The 14,822-nt window shown below is 37.6% G+C and overlaps 1 protein-coding gene across 1 annotated transcript in view; it reads left to right on the top strand.

Moving 5' to 3' along the window:
- Positions 1–1,769: 1,769 nt before the first annotated feature.
- The window catches only part of Gnat3 (G protein subunit alpha transducin 3), a 38,743-nt gene continuing 25,690 nt past the window's right edge, over positions 1,770–14,822 (top strand). The window contains exon 1 of the mRNA XM_005358342.3: positions 1,770–1,887. Within this exon, the coding sequence (XP_005358399.1) occupies positions 1,770–1,887 (118 nt within the window). The remainder of the gene's footprint in view (positions 1,888–14,822) is intronic.

Consider the following 14,822-nt stretch of genomic DNA (forward strand, 5'->3'; position numbering starts at 1 on the left):
ACAAACAAAATTTGTTGTTATGACATCTCAAAGAGCTAGTCAGCAAACTGCTAAGGAAGACTTAGAAAACAAAACTCCCTGCACAAAAGCTAGGGGTGTATTTATATTTGAGTACAAGTGATTATTATATCGTGTCAATCTTTTGCTTGTATAGGACATGTAAGAACCCTAAATATTTGGATACAATGCATATTCAGTCTATGAAATATAAATAGACCAAATGTGATTTAGTGTGCTAAGCCTGTCCTTCGGAGGTGGGAACCTGTCTCCAGGGCTGGTCATCAATAATGTAGCAACGCCCATCTCCTTCCGTTGGAATGAGCTCTTTGCATAGTAAAAGCAAGGGCACATGTTTTGCACAAGCCTTTGCATATGTGCCATTCCAAATCTTTACAGTGTCTTTGGGGGAATAAAATTCGAGATGTTTTGACTATGTTCGTGTATCTTAGGCTCAACATATTTAATGTGCAAAAGTAAACAAAGCAGGAATGGGTATTTAGTCTGGTGGCCTATTTCCTTGTTGTATGAATATTCAAAAACCCACCTGTTCATACTTTACACGTGATTCCTGCAAAATCGCAGCGACAGCTTAAGCAACTAGTTCTAGTCCAGCGTTTTATAATTAAATACACCCTGACATCCCACAAAATGCAGTGTAAGACACACTAGCTGTTACAGGCAAACATCTGTGTCTATACGAAAAGTATTTTTATAGCCTCCTAACTGCTTCTTGCTTCAGATAAATGGATAAAAATGGTATAAAGTCATTTCTTCCCTTAAGCCAGCCAATTTTCAAGAAATTTATAGGGTTAGTGGGGTAGCTAAAAGATATGGAACGTGTTTAGGTGTATTAGTATTTTGATTATCAGAACTGAAGCTTTTTTTCTGCTTCCAAGAACATTGGTCTTTATTCCCCGAGCACCAAATCGGCCAGTGTCCCCCATGACAGCAGCTGTTGCCTAATTGCCCTAAAGAGTTAAGTGCTGCTCACGGTGAGCACAGATCAGTGTCTCTACAAAGTGAACCTTCAATTAGCATTGATGGATTGACTCTCTCACAGGCAGTAAAAGCTCAATTTACAGAAATGTATCCTATGAGACTAAAAATCCATAAGTTAAGATATGGGGCCTATTTTAAGGTTGTAGCCATAAAATATGTGCAAATATGGCAATCATATCCTTTGTTTCTGTTTTGAAAAATGTTTTCTAACTTATTGACATATTAAGAGGTTATCAATATTTGTGTCAATCTAAGAATAGGCAAATGGAATTTGAATAGCCTCAGACATACTCTTCCTGCAGTATAGGAGAAATTGTGAAGCATCTGAAAAAAAGAAATATCTGAAGATAAAATGAAAGTGTCGGTGCATAATACACACAATACCAATAATAAACATCTCCTGTTGCTGAGAAACATTTCACTTGATTTGCCCAACACAGACCGTCTTGAATATCAACATTCTGAATGCTTTCTGGATAGTTTGGGCTAGCCTTTAAGGCAGGTAAGCATGGTTTTGAAGATGAGCCAGCTGTGACCATTTAATTTGAAAGCATAATGAATTTCCTCTTCAGCTTTCATTGGAGTCGCATGGCTTTCCCTTCTGATCAGGTGACAGAAAAGATCCCCTTAGTCAAAGGAGAAAGGAGCGTGCAGGGACTAGGCTGTTCTCTGCTCTAGCCAGAGCTGCTCCTAAGTCTATCCAAACCACTGCTGTTCTCTGCGTTTGGAAAATTGGAGCGAATCAATTGACCAGCATCTCCCATCAGAAGATGGGAAGTGGGATCAGTTCAGAGAGCAAGGAGTCAGCCAAGAGGTCAAAGGAGCTGGAGAAGAAACTCCAGGAAGATGCTGAGCGAGATGCGAGAACAGTGAAGCTGCTACTGCTAGGTAATATTCTTCTCTTTTGCTTTCAGCATCTGATTTTTTTTTTCCTTCGTTCTTACTTTTCTCAAATTTTAAGTCTATTAACCTTGGTGGATTCAGTATAAAATATGCTTTTCCAGAGTGTCTAGGTGAACTGAGTTTTATGTATACTCTATATGTATTTCACAATTTGTTTTAGATTTCATACTCAGTACATTGTTTAAGAGATACATATTAGATGCCTCAGTTGGCCTCTTTCAAGGATTACAGAATATCACTGCTAAAAGAAAAGTCATACACATCTATTACTTTATAGCATTCTAATCGTTCCCGAAGTAGCAGCTGAAATCCTTAATGCCAGGTCATAAAAGTCTTTTATTTGTTTAGACAGAAATAAACTGAGTGTTCAGCATCAAAATTATGGTGTTAAAATCATTTAGTCTCGAGTTTTATGCAATAATGACAAGGTACTTAAAATATATCAAGAATATTACTAAGACTATGGGAAAAATAGTGCCTTTAATTTTGCTATTCATTTGAAAATGTGGCATTCAGTTCCTTATAGAACACTTATATATTCATTGACTCCACAAATTATTGGCTACTTTTCATTACTTCAAAACAAAAAACAAATTTTTATGACAACTATAATTTTAATAGTTGCTCAATTACCTAAATGAATTAATATAATCTGTGTGCTACATATTTTTCATTAACAACTTAATGTACAGTGGTCAATGACATAAACAACAACATTTGTAACTGCTTTTGGAAGGTAAGTGGGAAGAAGCTGGCAGAGTTGGGCATAATGTTTTAGTTTAGCAGCATGTTAAGTTTTAAGGGAAATTTAGCCATGGACTTCTGGAGAAGAAGCAAAAAAAAAGGTATAATTTAAGATATTACAACCCGTGATATCTTTAGCACAAATATATGACAATATGTATTAGGTAAATACATCATAAAATCCAGACGTGAAACAGTAAAAGGCATTCATCCAGTCTTCCATTTTCCATTTTTGTGTTTTCAGTTTTCCACATTCAGGCTATTGACTAACTAATTCCTTAGTTAGCTTTGCCTTTGGAACACTGATCTCATATTACAATGTTGTCTATAAGATTACCCAAATGAATAAAAGCCTAAATCAATACAGAAACAAATCAGAATAAGAGCTTTGACTTATTGGCTGTTGTATATTTACCCTGAAGCTAATTATATACAATAATGAATCATTATTTTAGGATTGTGAGTCTATCAGGTAGAGAATTTCTTCCATTGTTAAGTGTTCTTTTGCTCTACTCCTACCACTGAGTTTCAAAAGCCAAGCATGAGCTATGTCTATTTTTTCTCAAGGAAATGGTCATATTCTCTCCTTCTTTGCTGGAGTTTGTGGCAAAGACTGCCCACAGGACTCCCAAGCAATCACCGAGAGATTGATGATTTAGGAAGGTGATGGTAAGTGCTTTGAAACCATCACCCGTTATTTTCCAAGTTCCAGAGAACCTCAGAGGCTGTACTGATGGAGTCAGAGTCACATGGATGTGGCAAGGTCAATAAAATGTAGGAGGAAAAGTCAGGCACTCCAGTAAGTGCTTTGATATTCCCTTACAATGGCACATTGGTGTTAATGCCCAGCTAGAGCTGATCAGGGCATCAGCTTGCAAGCAGTCTTTGCCATCTGTTTCTCAACTGTGAATGCAGCTCATCAACTTCTTCAAGCCCCTGCTTCCTTGCCCTCCCGACCACGGCAGACTGGATGCAAGTTTAGTCAGAATAAACCCTTCCTCCCTTAAAATAAATAAATTTAAAACATGTCTACACGCTGAGCTAAATTTCCAACAGAATTGATAAATATTTTCTACATCCCATTTAAAAAATATTTTCTCTCATTTTTTTTTTAAAAACACAAATTGTAAGTCAAATCACTCAAATGGTTGTATTACCAATTACAATAGCAATACTGTTAGACATTCACAGAATCATGGCACTCGAGGTAAGTGTGATGGAATAACTGGCCTACTGGACATGTTATTGAGATGGAGAAGGCAAACATAAAATAATATAAAGAGTTGACTGAAAATATGTCATCAAAACTCAAGTTCCTCCCGAATACAATGATGTAATGTAGAAAATTGAGATTTCCTTAAATTATGAGGTGAGAATTGATAGATTACTGATTGACTTCTATAAGCAGAAAAGCTTAACATTCTAGAGAGATATTCTTTAGGACACGACTTATTATATGCAAAAATCCCAAACAGAAATGAAAGTATCCTAATTGTCCCAAACTTGGGGGTTTCATTAAGTGAAAGAGTAACTTTTATTAACAGGAATGAGAAAGAATTATCAGTAGTAACATTGTGTCTTTTACTTATCCAAGATGATAATAATTTTGCACATTCCTTCTCATATCAGTATATTATTTGCACCAACAATACTTAGGTTGAGCTGCTCAGCTTTAATTTAACACTCTGTTCAGTTTTCACTATTTTGTTTTATATTTTAAACATTCGACAACTTTTTCTTCTTTAACATTTAACTCTACATTTGAGTTGTCAAAGTCAAAACAACAAAATCCACTTTATTTACCTTTTTACCTGAACTCAAATTATCTATATTGCATTTTCATATTCAACTCGGCTTCATTAAGGCATCATCCCATGTCTTCTAGACCTAACTCCACCTTTCACCCTCAAACGTCTTGAATTCTCATCGAAATTACATCCACACTCTTTGGTGGAATCCGAACACCAGCTTATGACAACATATTTAGTTTAATATGATAGTGATCAATTCTGAATTTTACCCTGTACTTACAAAAAAGAGGGTCTACAAAACATGGTGCAATCTGTTGTTTCCTCTGACCTGCACTGCCTAGTGATTTCTGGGTGCTAAAACATAGAACACTGAGATTCCTATTTGGCATGCACTGTGAAGTGGATGTAAACAGTGTGTTAGTGGAAATAGGTCTGAGGTAATATAAATGGTGGATTCCCTCTACAAGCCTCTTCCCCATGTTCATGTTTGTTTTTGTGTTGTTGTTGGGGTTGAGAATCACTATTTTTTTCTTCTATTGAAGATAAATCCTTGTCTTGCCTGGAAGTGCTGGCACATACCTTTAATCCTAGCACTAGGGAGGCAGAGGAAGGTGGATCTTTCTGTGTTCAAGGATATCAGGACAGCCAGGGCTACACACAGAGAAGCACTGTCTGGGAGAAACACTGTCTCCATTCAAAAGATTCTTATCTCATACAAAATATACAAAGTATCCGGATTATAGTTTCTCCCCTCTATTCTTCCCAGTTTCTTCCTTCCTCCTTTCCCGCCCCCCCCTGCCAGATCCACTGTCTCTCACTAGAAAAGAACAGCCTTCTAAAAGATAACACCCAAACATGACAAAATAAAATATAAGATTAAGCAAAAATTATCTTATCAAAGTTGGGACACAACAACTCAATAGAACTAAAAGAGTCCTGGAAGCGGGTACAAGAGTCAGATTCCCACTCCTTCTCACGGTCAGGAGTCCCTTAAAAAATACTGCGTTCATAGCTGTAATATATTCACAGAGGATATGGTGCAGAACCATGTAGAACCCTGACTAGCTGCTTCACTCTGTGAGTTCATATCTACTTTGCCTTGCTTAGTTGGTTCAGAGGGCTTTGTTCTCCTGATGTCCTCCATTCCCTCTGGAATGTCTGGAAGAGGAGGTTGTAAAATTCCCTGAGTTCTGAAGGCAGGGATTAGATGGAGACCTGCCCTTTAGATTTTCTCTCCATGTCTGACTGTAGTTCTTTTTTATTTGGTTCATCTTCTACAAGAGGAAGCTTCTCTGATGATGACTGGATAAGCAATGGATTTCTGAGTATAGCAGAATATCTTTAGAAGTCATTTTACTAATTTTTACTTTTGTTTTTACCTATTGTGTTTTGTTTCACCCTAGTTTTCTGGGCTTTCCAGTCTCTGTTTCTTGGTCACCCAAGCAATGTCAGGCAGAGTTTCCTGCTCGTGGAGTGGGCCTTAAGTCAAATGAGATACTGGTTGGCTACTCTCACAAGTTCTGAGCCACCATTGCCCTAGTATATTTTGCAGGCTGGACATATGGATTGTAGGTCAAAGGTTCTGTGGCTGGATAGGTGTCCATGTTTCTCCTCCTGTACCAAGGTGACAAGAACATAAGAGCACGCTCCATGTAGGCACCAACTTGACTTCTCCACGTTCAGTGAGCTCTCTGTGTGTGATCCTTAGCGATGTGTTTAATGTTTCATATGTTCTGGTCGCAGAGAGCAAACCTTTGTCTTAACAGAAGCCTGGGCTGTTTGGGGATTTTCCTTGGCCAACAGCTCGATTGAATGCAATCCAGTCCCACCACCAGAAGCCTCTCCTGGCTAAAAGATATGGGCGGCTGAAACTCTGTATCCTCCCCCCCCATTACTATTGGTCCTCATTAGAATCACCTTCAGATATTCCAGGAAGTTTTCACTGAACTAGGTTTCCATATCATTCCTCAAATGCCCCCCCCCAATTCCAGGTATCCCTCTTTCTTCTCCCTTCCTCTAACCTATCTTCCACTATCCGGTTCCCCCATTCCTGTCCCCATTTGTTCTCATTCTGCCCATAAAAAATCTATTCCATTTTCCCCTCCCAGGGAGAGCCATGTGGCCCACCTCGGCTCCAAATCCTGCCTCTTTACCCTACTTTTCTGGATATACATATTGTAGCTTGTTTATCATCTATTTAATATATAATATCTTCTTATAAGTGAATACATGCCATATATGTATTTCTGGTCTAAGTTACCTTACTCAGGATGTTTTCTTTTCTAGTTCCACCCATTTGTCTAAAAATTTGATGTTGCCATCTTTGGAAACTCAAAAGGCTGAGAAACACTTAACAAAATGTTCAAAATCCTAAGCAGCAGAACAATGCAAGTCAAAACTGCATTGAGATTTCATCTTATTCCCTTCAGAATGGCAAAGATAGAGGAAACATGCGACAGCTCATGCTAGCAAGGATGTAGAGCAAGGGGGAACAGCCTTCCATCAATGGTTCTAGGACAAACGTGTACAGCCACTATGAAATCAATATTGGCAGTTCCTTAAAAAGCTGAAAATCTCTCTAACTCAAGATCCAGCCATACCACGCTTAGGTATATACCCAAAGGATGTTCCATCCTACCACAAGTACACTTGCCAAACCTTGGTCATTATGACTTTATTCATAATAACCAAAAGTTGAAAACAACCTAGATGTTCTTCAACAGAAAAACAGATAAAGAAAATGTGGTACATTTACATACAGAAATATGTTCGTGGCTTTTTGTTCTGTTCTATGGCCTACTAAGTTAACCAGGGTCATCTAGGTGCCTGTGCATTTCAAAGTATCCAATAGAGACTGGTAGACTCACTCCTGTACAAACAACTGAAGATAATTGCCCCCTTCCTTCCTCATATTTCAGTAGCCAAAAATCAGCAACGATAGAGGAGGACTTTAAGGCCTTACAAGCGCCCACCTCCACATCTCTCGGACTCTTTACAGGTCCAGTATTATGCAGATCTCATGCAGGCGCATTCAGCTGCTATGCATTCACAATTGCATGGGTTGTGCAGGTATCATACAGGAGCATTCAGCTGCTATGCATGGTTGTGCAGGTCTCATGCAGGCTCATTCAGCTGCTATGCATTCAAAATTTCATTGGTTGTGTCAATCCCAAAAAACTACACCATTTTGCAGTCCTTCCTGTCTTCAAACTCTTACATTACTTCCTTCCTCTCTTCTATAATTTTCTTAATATATTAAGGAAATGTAAATGTTTTATTTGAATTGAGCATTCAATCACCCCTCACTCTCAGCAACTTGAGTAGCCTTGTGTCTCTAATTCTCCAACATTTATTCATAGAGTAGTTTTTCTGGTTGAGGTTGAGCATAGCCTTTTGTTCATGGTCATAAACACAAGTACATAGAAAGAAGCTTGACTCTATATCAATTTAATTAACCATAGTAAGTTTCACTAAGATATATGCTTATACAACCATGGGTTTTCTATTTGCTTTAAGGTAACCAGGTTCAAATTCCTTACTGTGGAGTGAACCTGAAATCTGACCATAGAGTAGATTATTCCCCATAACCACATTGCCACATCAAATTTAAATTTTCTTAATCTATTGCACTGTACTATTGAAAACAAAGACCTATACAAGTAAAATGAGAAATTAATCTTTTCATGTTGTTGTAAAGAAGGATGGTTCTATATTTTAAAATCTGAACAGCCATGGGCCACATGTAACATAAAAAGGTCTTTCATTTAAAGCATTAAAGTTCAGAACCCATATCCATATTTTATTTTCACCAGACCCTAAAGTACAAATGCATTAATGTATACTATGTAACAAAAAAGTGAACTCAAATACTTGATATCTTCAAAATATGAAAAACATATCAACTCTGATTATTACCTACAATAGCAAATAAAACAGAGCACACACCGAATTCCTACAAAACAAATTTCCTACAAAATAAATTTCCTAATAAGAGCTATTCCTTCTTTATCCGACCTAGGAACAGTTTATATTTTGCAATCCCTCATACTTTCTCATATACTCTGAAACTTTTTAAATTAAAATATAAACATCTTCAACCGAAGCATGTAATTTCAGCTGTGGTTTCCCTGAAATTTTAGAATATCTTGCTATCTTTATCTTCCATCCTAACTGATGTTCAATCCTTTAATTCTACACAATCCCTCAAAATTCTACAACACTCTTTCCAACTGGTTTTAACAAAAGTAGATCTCATTAACACTGATTGTAGATCTCACTTTGATTCTTCTATAAACTCCCAATTACCTTCATTACCAGGTACTTTAAAACAAAGCAATAATGTTTTAAGTTTCTTGGCTGGAAAGTACCATTTTGAATTTGTCTGAGACAATAATGAGCCTTCTGTTATAAGATCCCAGAAGTCACATTTCCAGTGACAATATCAGGTTGAATCTCCTTCTCTCTCGTCTTACTGAGATGATCATTAGCTTGTGGTTGAGTAATAGTCAATGGTTATCTCCAAATGTTACCAAATGTTCACTTGTCCCATTCACCAATAGGAAGTGGAATTTCACTGTTTTATTTCCTATATTAATCTGCATAATAATGTTTTACTGAAGAGCAATTTACACCTTGGTGCTCTAAATTTTATCCATTCTTTGTCTTAAGAAATTTATTCCACAAATTATGTTTGACTTTGCCATCTTCAGAGTCCTCTGGATCCTTCTTCCTCTTGATGACTGAAAATCTCTCCTTCCACCCAAACATCTTTCATTTACTTTCTATTCCCCTTGTATTCACTTACTATAGCTATTTTTAAATGTTTTAAATGTTTATAATTTACAAATTAGTCTATACTCCTGCATTCCCTTTAGTTGCTTGCAGTCTGAATTTCTATGGCATAGCACAGAAACAGAAGCATTCGTAAAAACAGATAAATGGTAGAAGCGGGGACACAGACAGGAAGTGTTCCTCAGCTGTTTTTAGTGACTACAACACAAGCAGGATTTACATGGACAAATAGAACTAAGAGGAAGCATTGTGTGTTTCAGTGAGTTTATCTGCCGTTTGAAATCAATAGGAAAGTGTTGATCAATTTTATATAAATGGAATAATAATTGTCATTTAGTTATCTGTTTCATATATATACAATCATATTTATACACATATGAAGTAGATATACATATATTACCCCAATTGCCATATGGGCCACACGGGATAACCATTTTATGGGGAACATTGAGATTAGAAGGTCCTCCAGAAAATTTTCACTATTATACAAATATATGATGTGATATGAATTAAGGAAAAAATAGAGAAAACACTGAGAGACAAGTCACAGAAATGTGATGTTTGATTGCATGTTATAGTAAGTCAGAGGAAAGCATAGGAGGTTAACTAGACAGTGTGAATTGTGGCACAAATGGGAGTCTTTGCAAGAAGAATAAAGGAATAAAAGTAGCTACCTAAGATATCTAACCCTGTGATTGCTTTTTATCATAAACAAGTATATCTGTCTATTATTCCACCGACTTATGGATGTGGGAGTAGGAAGGATGCTATTAATGAGAGAAATATATCAAATATACTCAGGCCTTTAGTTTCTTTATTTATAGTTTCCTATTTCCAAGTAGCCAATAGGTATAGGGCAGCATTGTAATTAACCAAAGGAATCTGATACAGATGATCCACACCCCAAAGGAGCTAGGTGAAGGGAAAGATCCTAAGGGAGACACATCAAGGGCTCCAGGCAGCAGATAGTTAGGATATCCTGGGTAAACTGGGAAGGAAAGTAGAAGGGAGGGTATCGAGGATGGGAGCATAAAGACTGAAGATAACCCAATTGGAGGAGGGACAGAGTGGGAGCAATGAGAGACATATCTTGATAGAGGGATCCATTGTGTGGCTATGGAGAAACCAGGTGCTAGGGAAATTCCCAGGAATCCAGAGGATGATTCCAGCTGAGACTCCTTGCAGTAGTGCAGAGGGTGCCTGATCTGGCCTTTCCCCATAAGCAGATTAGTGACGACCCTAATTGTCAGCACAGAACCTACATCCAGTAACTGATGGAAGCAGATGCAGTGCTCCGCAGCCAAGCACTGGGCTGAGCTCCTAGAACTTAGTTGAAGAGATGGAGTAGGGATTATATGAGCAAAGGGGGTCAGGATCATTATTGGGAAAGCCACAGGGACAGCTGATCTGAGCTAGTGGGAGCTCATAGACTCCGGACTCACAGCTGGGAATACTTCAAGGGACTGAACTAAGCCCTCTGAATCTAGGGGACAGTTATGTGGCTTCATCTGGGGGGAGAGGGAATTGGCAGTAGAACCAGGATCTATCCCAGCTGCATGAATTGACTTTTTGGAGCTCATTCGCCCTGGTGGGATGCCTTGCTCAGCCTTGATACTGGGAAGAGGGCCTTGGTCGTGCCTCTACTTGATATGCCAGACTTTGTTGACTCCCCAGGGGAGGCCTTACCCTCTCAGAGAAATATAAGGAAGATAAATTAAATTGAAGAAACAAAACACATTTCCTTAACGCCAAAACCACATGTACAATAATTCCTTTCTTTTCTCTTTCCTCTTCCTTTTCCTTTTTCCTCTACTGGAGGCCAGGCTATGATGGATTGTGATGGAGAAGAGAAAGACAGGTTTAATTTTACTCACGAGAATTATCGAGTGGAGTAAGTTATTCCTTAAAAAGATGAGATGTGGGGAGGAGCTGACCCTTGACTGCAAACAATGATGACGAAAGCATGCTTCTGCTTTACCTTAGACCAAATAGTCTGAAACCATTTAAATATTAAATATTTCACTGACAATTCATACCTGGGGACAATATAATAAGACAGCATTAGCAGGAGAATTGAGTTGACTTGAAGGTAGATCTAGAATTCATACGACACATTCATCTCTACTGTTCTCATTTCTCTTATGCATAGAACAACATCATCTACAAGGCTGCTCATTCTACGTTCCATTTTGTTGTGCAATTATATGATTTTAATGGCCTAGAAAAATTATCATACATATGAATATATATCAAGTTATTTAATCTCATCTTGACTGCTTTAGCCAAATGAGCAATCAAGCCTTGTGTGTATTCAGCAAAGTTCACTTACAGCTATGGATATTATACGGATTTAAATTTTTTCATATCTCTGGATAACAATATTTTATTATGTATAATAATTAATGCATATTAAATGGAGATTAGTTATAAATTTAACTATTATATGAAACAAAATCATCTTAAAAGAAACAAGCATGTATCTTGTGAAAATTCCTCTGGTATGCTTTAGCCCGGAAAATAATGTAAGTTTTGACCAACACTTAGAAGGAAGGAGCTATTTTAGGATGCACGCAGCATATGCAAACGTGCTGTCATGCGTATATTTAGCCCTGTAACATGATCTAATCCTACAAGAATGGAGTGCTGATTGTGAACTAAGGGCTTCAGTCAGTGTGAGAATGGTAGTGACCCGTTCCTTTCTGAGCAACTTTGAGATGGAGTTTTAAGAAGTGAACAAGATTTTTTAATAGCTCAATTTTTAAAATAAGAATTATGCCAATAATGCAATGAACTGCATGAAAATTTCACTTAGCACACCAAACTCACCATGCAGAGCAAAGTAAATAGATTTTAAATGTCTTTAGCAGCTACTTTATCTGCTCTTTTATTATCTTACAGTAACTAACTCTTCTGCCTACCTTAGGCACATCATTAGTTACCTGGTAAGCTACAGAGAATTGCTGTATACTTACAGCCCCTCAAGGCTCAGAAATAATTTGGGAAATTCCAGCTCCTGTGTTTGCAGTATGCTTGCCATCTGATTTTGACCCCTGCCCTAGGTTGTCCCGGATGGCATGTCCATGGTTCCAATATATTAAAGATCAAAATGGCTTAAAAATTGACTCCTGTGTTGAACATAGAGATTTTTATTCTCATGATTCTATCAGCAATAGAGAATGACAAAGGCTTGGATCACATTTATTTTGCAGCTGGAATTATAAATGATCCTAGCGGTTTAAAGCACAGCAGTGGTTACGCATCAGCTATGAGCCGGTATGCCACCCTACCACACAACAGACCTGAGGGCATAAGGAGTTTTGTGCTTTTCCAGAAGAAAAGTGTGTTATCACTATAAATATACTTTTACTCTCTGAGATAACCTAAAAGTCACCTTTGTCTCCCAAATGTGTGACACCATTTTGAGTATTCTATAACAGAGAAATAAAACAGGATAATATGTCTGTGATGTTTCAACCTGACCAATAGTGGTTCCAAAGTGCTATCACATGTCTTCATGTTCCATGACACATGTGACCATATAATTCTGGAATATTATTTATGTGTGTACTGTGATGGAAATGAAACTAGACATATACTCTAACTACAAGCTGTACTCTGTTTTGAAATTCATAAAGCATTTTCTTGTTTTCTAAAGGTTGATATTTCTTTTATTTGAAAATACTCCATGAATAATTTTTACTTTGTTATATAAATCATAGACAATACATAATCTCCTTAATTTTAATTTTTTGAATATCAAAACAATTGATTATTTTGATATTCATAAAATGAAGCATTCTTTGCTCAGTTTTAAAATTCTCTAGGTTTTTTTTCCAGTACTACCATTTTCACTGAACAAAATACAGTGCTAAGTGAGCCTGCAAGGGATAGGACTGAAGCCCCAGTGAAAAGTGGTTGATTTCCCTCCCAAATTCCCACAGCTGGAAATCTTCAAGTCACCAAAACTAAACAGCCTATGTATTTGATGTAGTGGAGGGGAGCCCATGTGGCTGTCCTTGTGCCTGATGACCCTTGGTTTTTAGTATCCCCTTCAGCTGCTTGTGGTTGCAGACGCGGGGTTTGATTACAGTATTTTGGTCGGACCTAGAACCCACAGGCCCTAATTTAACACCATCCCCGCACAAGTAAATGAAATAAATAAATAAGCCTATGAAGGTCCCGTGCTTGATGTCCGCATTCACTGGCTCTGTGTTTATCTTCCATGGCCTGTGGTAGAAAGCACACGAGCATAATAATAAGAATCATGGCTGCTTATGAGAGAGGAAGAACCGGACAGAACCACAGGTCGAAGAAGCCTTATTTACTGCAATCTTACCACTCCTCATGTTTCAGTATTATACATGATAGGCAGCTGCTCAGACAACTGTGGAAATCAGATACATTAAGATATGCCAGAGACAATAAATATTTGCTGCATCATAGACTTAAATTTAGATGCCCCCATGGCTACTCCTCCAGGCTCAGGAAAACATGTAAAACCATACAGAAATACTTCATTGAAAAAAAAAAAGTTGTCTCATACAAAAAATAAAATCTATTTTTTAAATTAATTTTTTCTTTAAAGTAATTTCATACAATACATTTTGATCGCACATTGTTTTGTTGTTATTTTTTCTCCCATGTCCTCCCAAATCCTCCCAACTCCCTATGCAAACTTTTTGAAGATCTCTCTAACCCTTGCCCTTTTCAAAAATCAAAACAAAATAAACCACATCAAAAAAAATAATAAGAGAAAAGAGTCCACTTTCCATTGCCAATTGCTCCTGGGCATGGAACCTGCCCTGGAGTGAGGTTGGTACACTCAGGGACATGCCTTTGGAGAAATCCGATTTGTTTTTGCGGGCAGCTATTAATCACAAATAGCTTCTTGGTTAGGGGTAGGTTATCTTTTAAATATAAGTTCAAAGAATTATTTCTTTCATATGAAATTTATCATACGATGATGGATGAGGATGACAATTTAAAATGATACATGAAAAAATTGTAAGCATGGAGAAGAAGATAGGCAGGAGAGGAGAGGTCAAGGTTAAAGGGTCGTAGGGAGGATAAGAAATGTACATCGTGGTATCCGTGTGCTCTAATCCATATTCATAACTATGGTTTCAATAAGTTTTTAGATTTTGAGTTATGAAATGCAAACTACCTTTTGCTTATTATGTTGAGTCTATGATACTTTGATGAATCAAAATAACTGCCTATCATACCCAGATACAAAATGTGGAGCCACTGGAGGTGGGACCAAGATTTATTCTTAGGTCATGACCTGGCATTTTGGATCCCATTCTCTATGGAGGGATACCTTGCTCCCTGCATGGATACAGGGAGGAGGGCTTTGGTCCTTTCTCAAATGACAGACTTTGCTGATTCCCCATGGGAGGCCTTACCCTCTTGGAGGAATGGATAGGGATTGAGGTGGGGGAAAGGAAGGAGGGAAAGGAAGAGGATTTGGGATTGGTATGTAAAATAATAATAATAAAAAATGTTTTAAAAGAAGAAGAAACGAACCTAAGTCATGACCTGTGATTGCTATACTTTAAGTTGTCATTTCTCAAAAAGAAACTCTGAGGAGTTAAAAACTATTCAGGGTCTGAAATTGTGAGTTACGTCGTTGTG

The sequence above is a fragment of the Microtus ochrogaster genome, chromosome 26 (genome assembly GCF_000317375.1).
Source record: "Microtus ochrogaster isolate Prairie Vole_2 chromosome 26, MicOch1.0, whole genome shotgun sequence".
NCBI lineage: Eukaryota > Metazoa > Chordata > Mammalia > Rodentia > Cricetidae > Microtus > Microtus ochrogaster.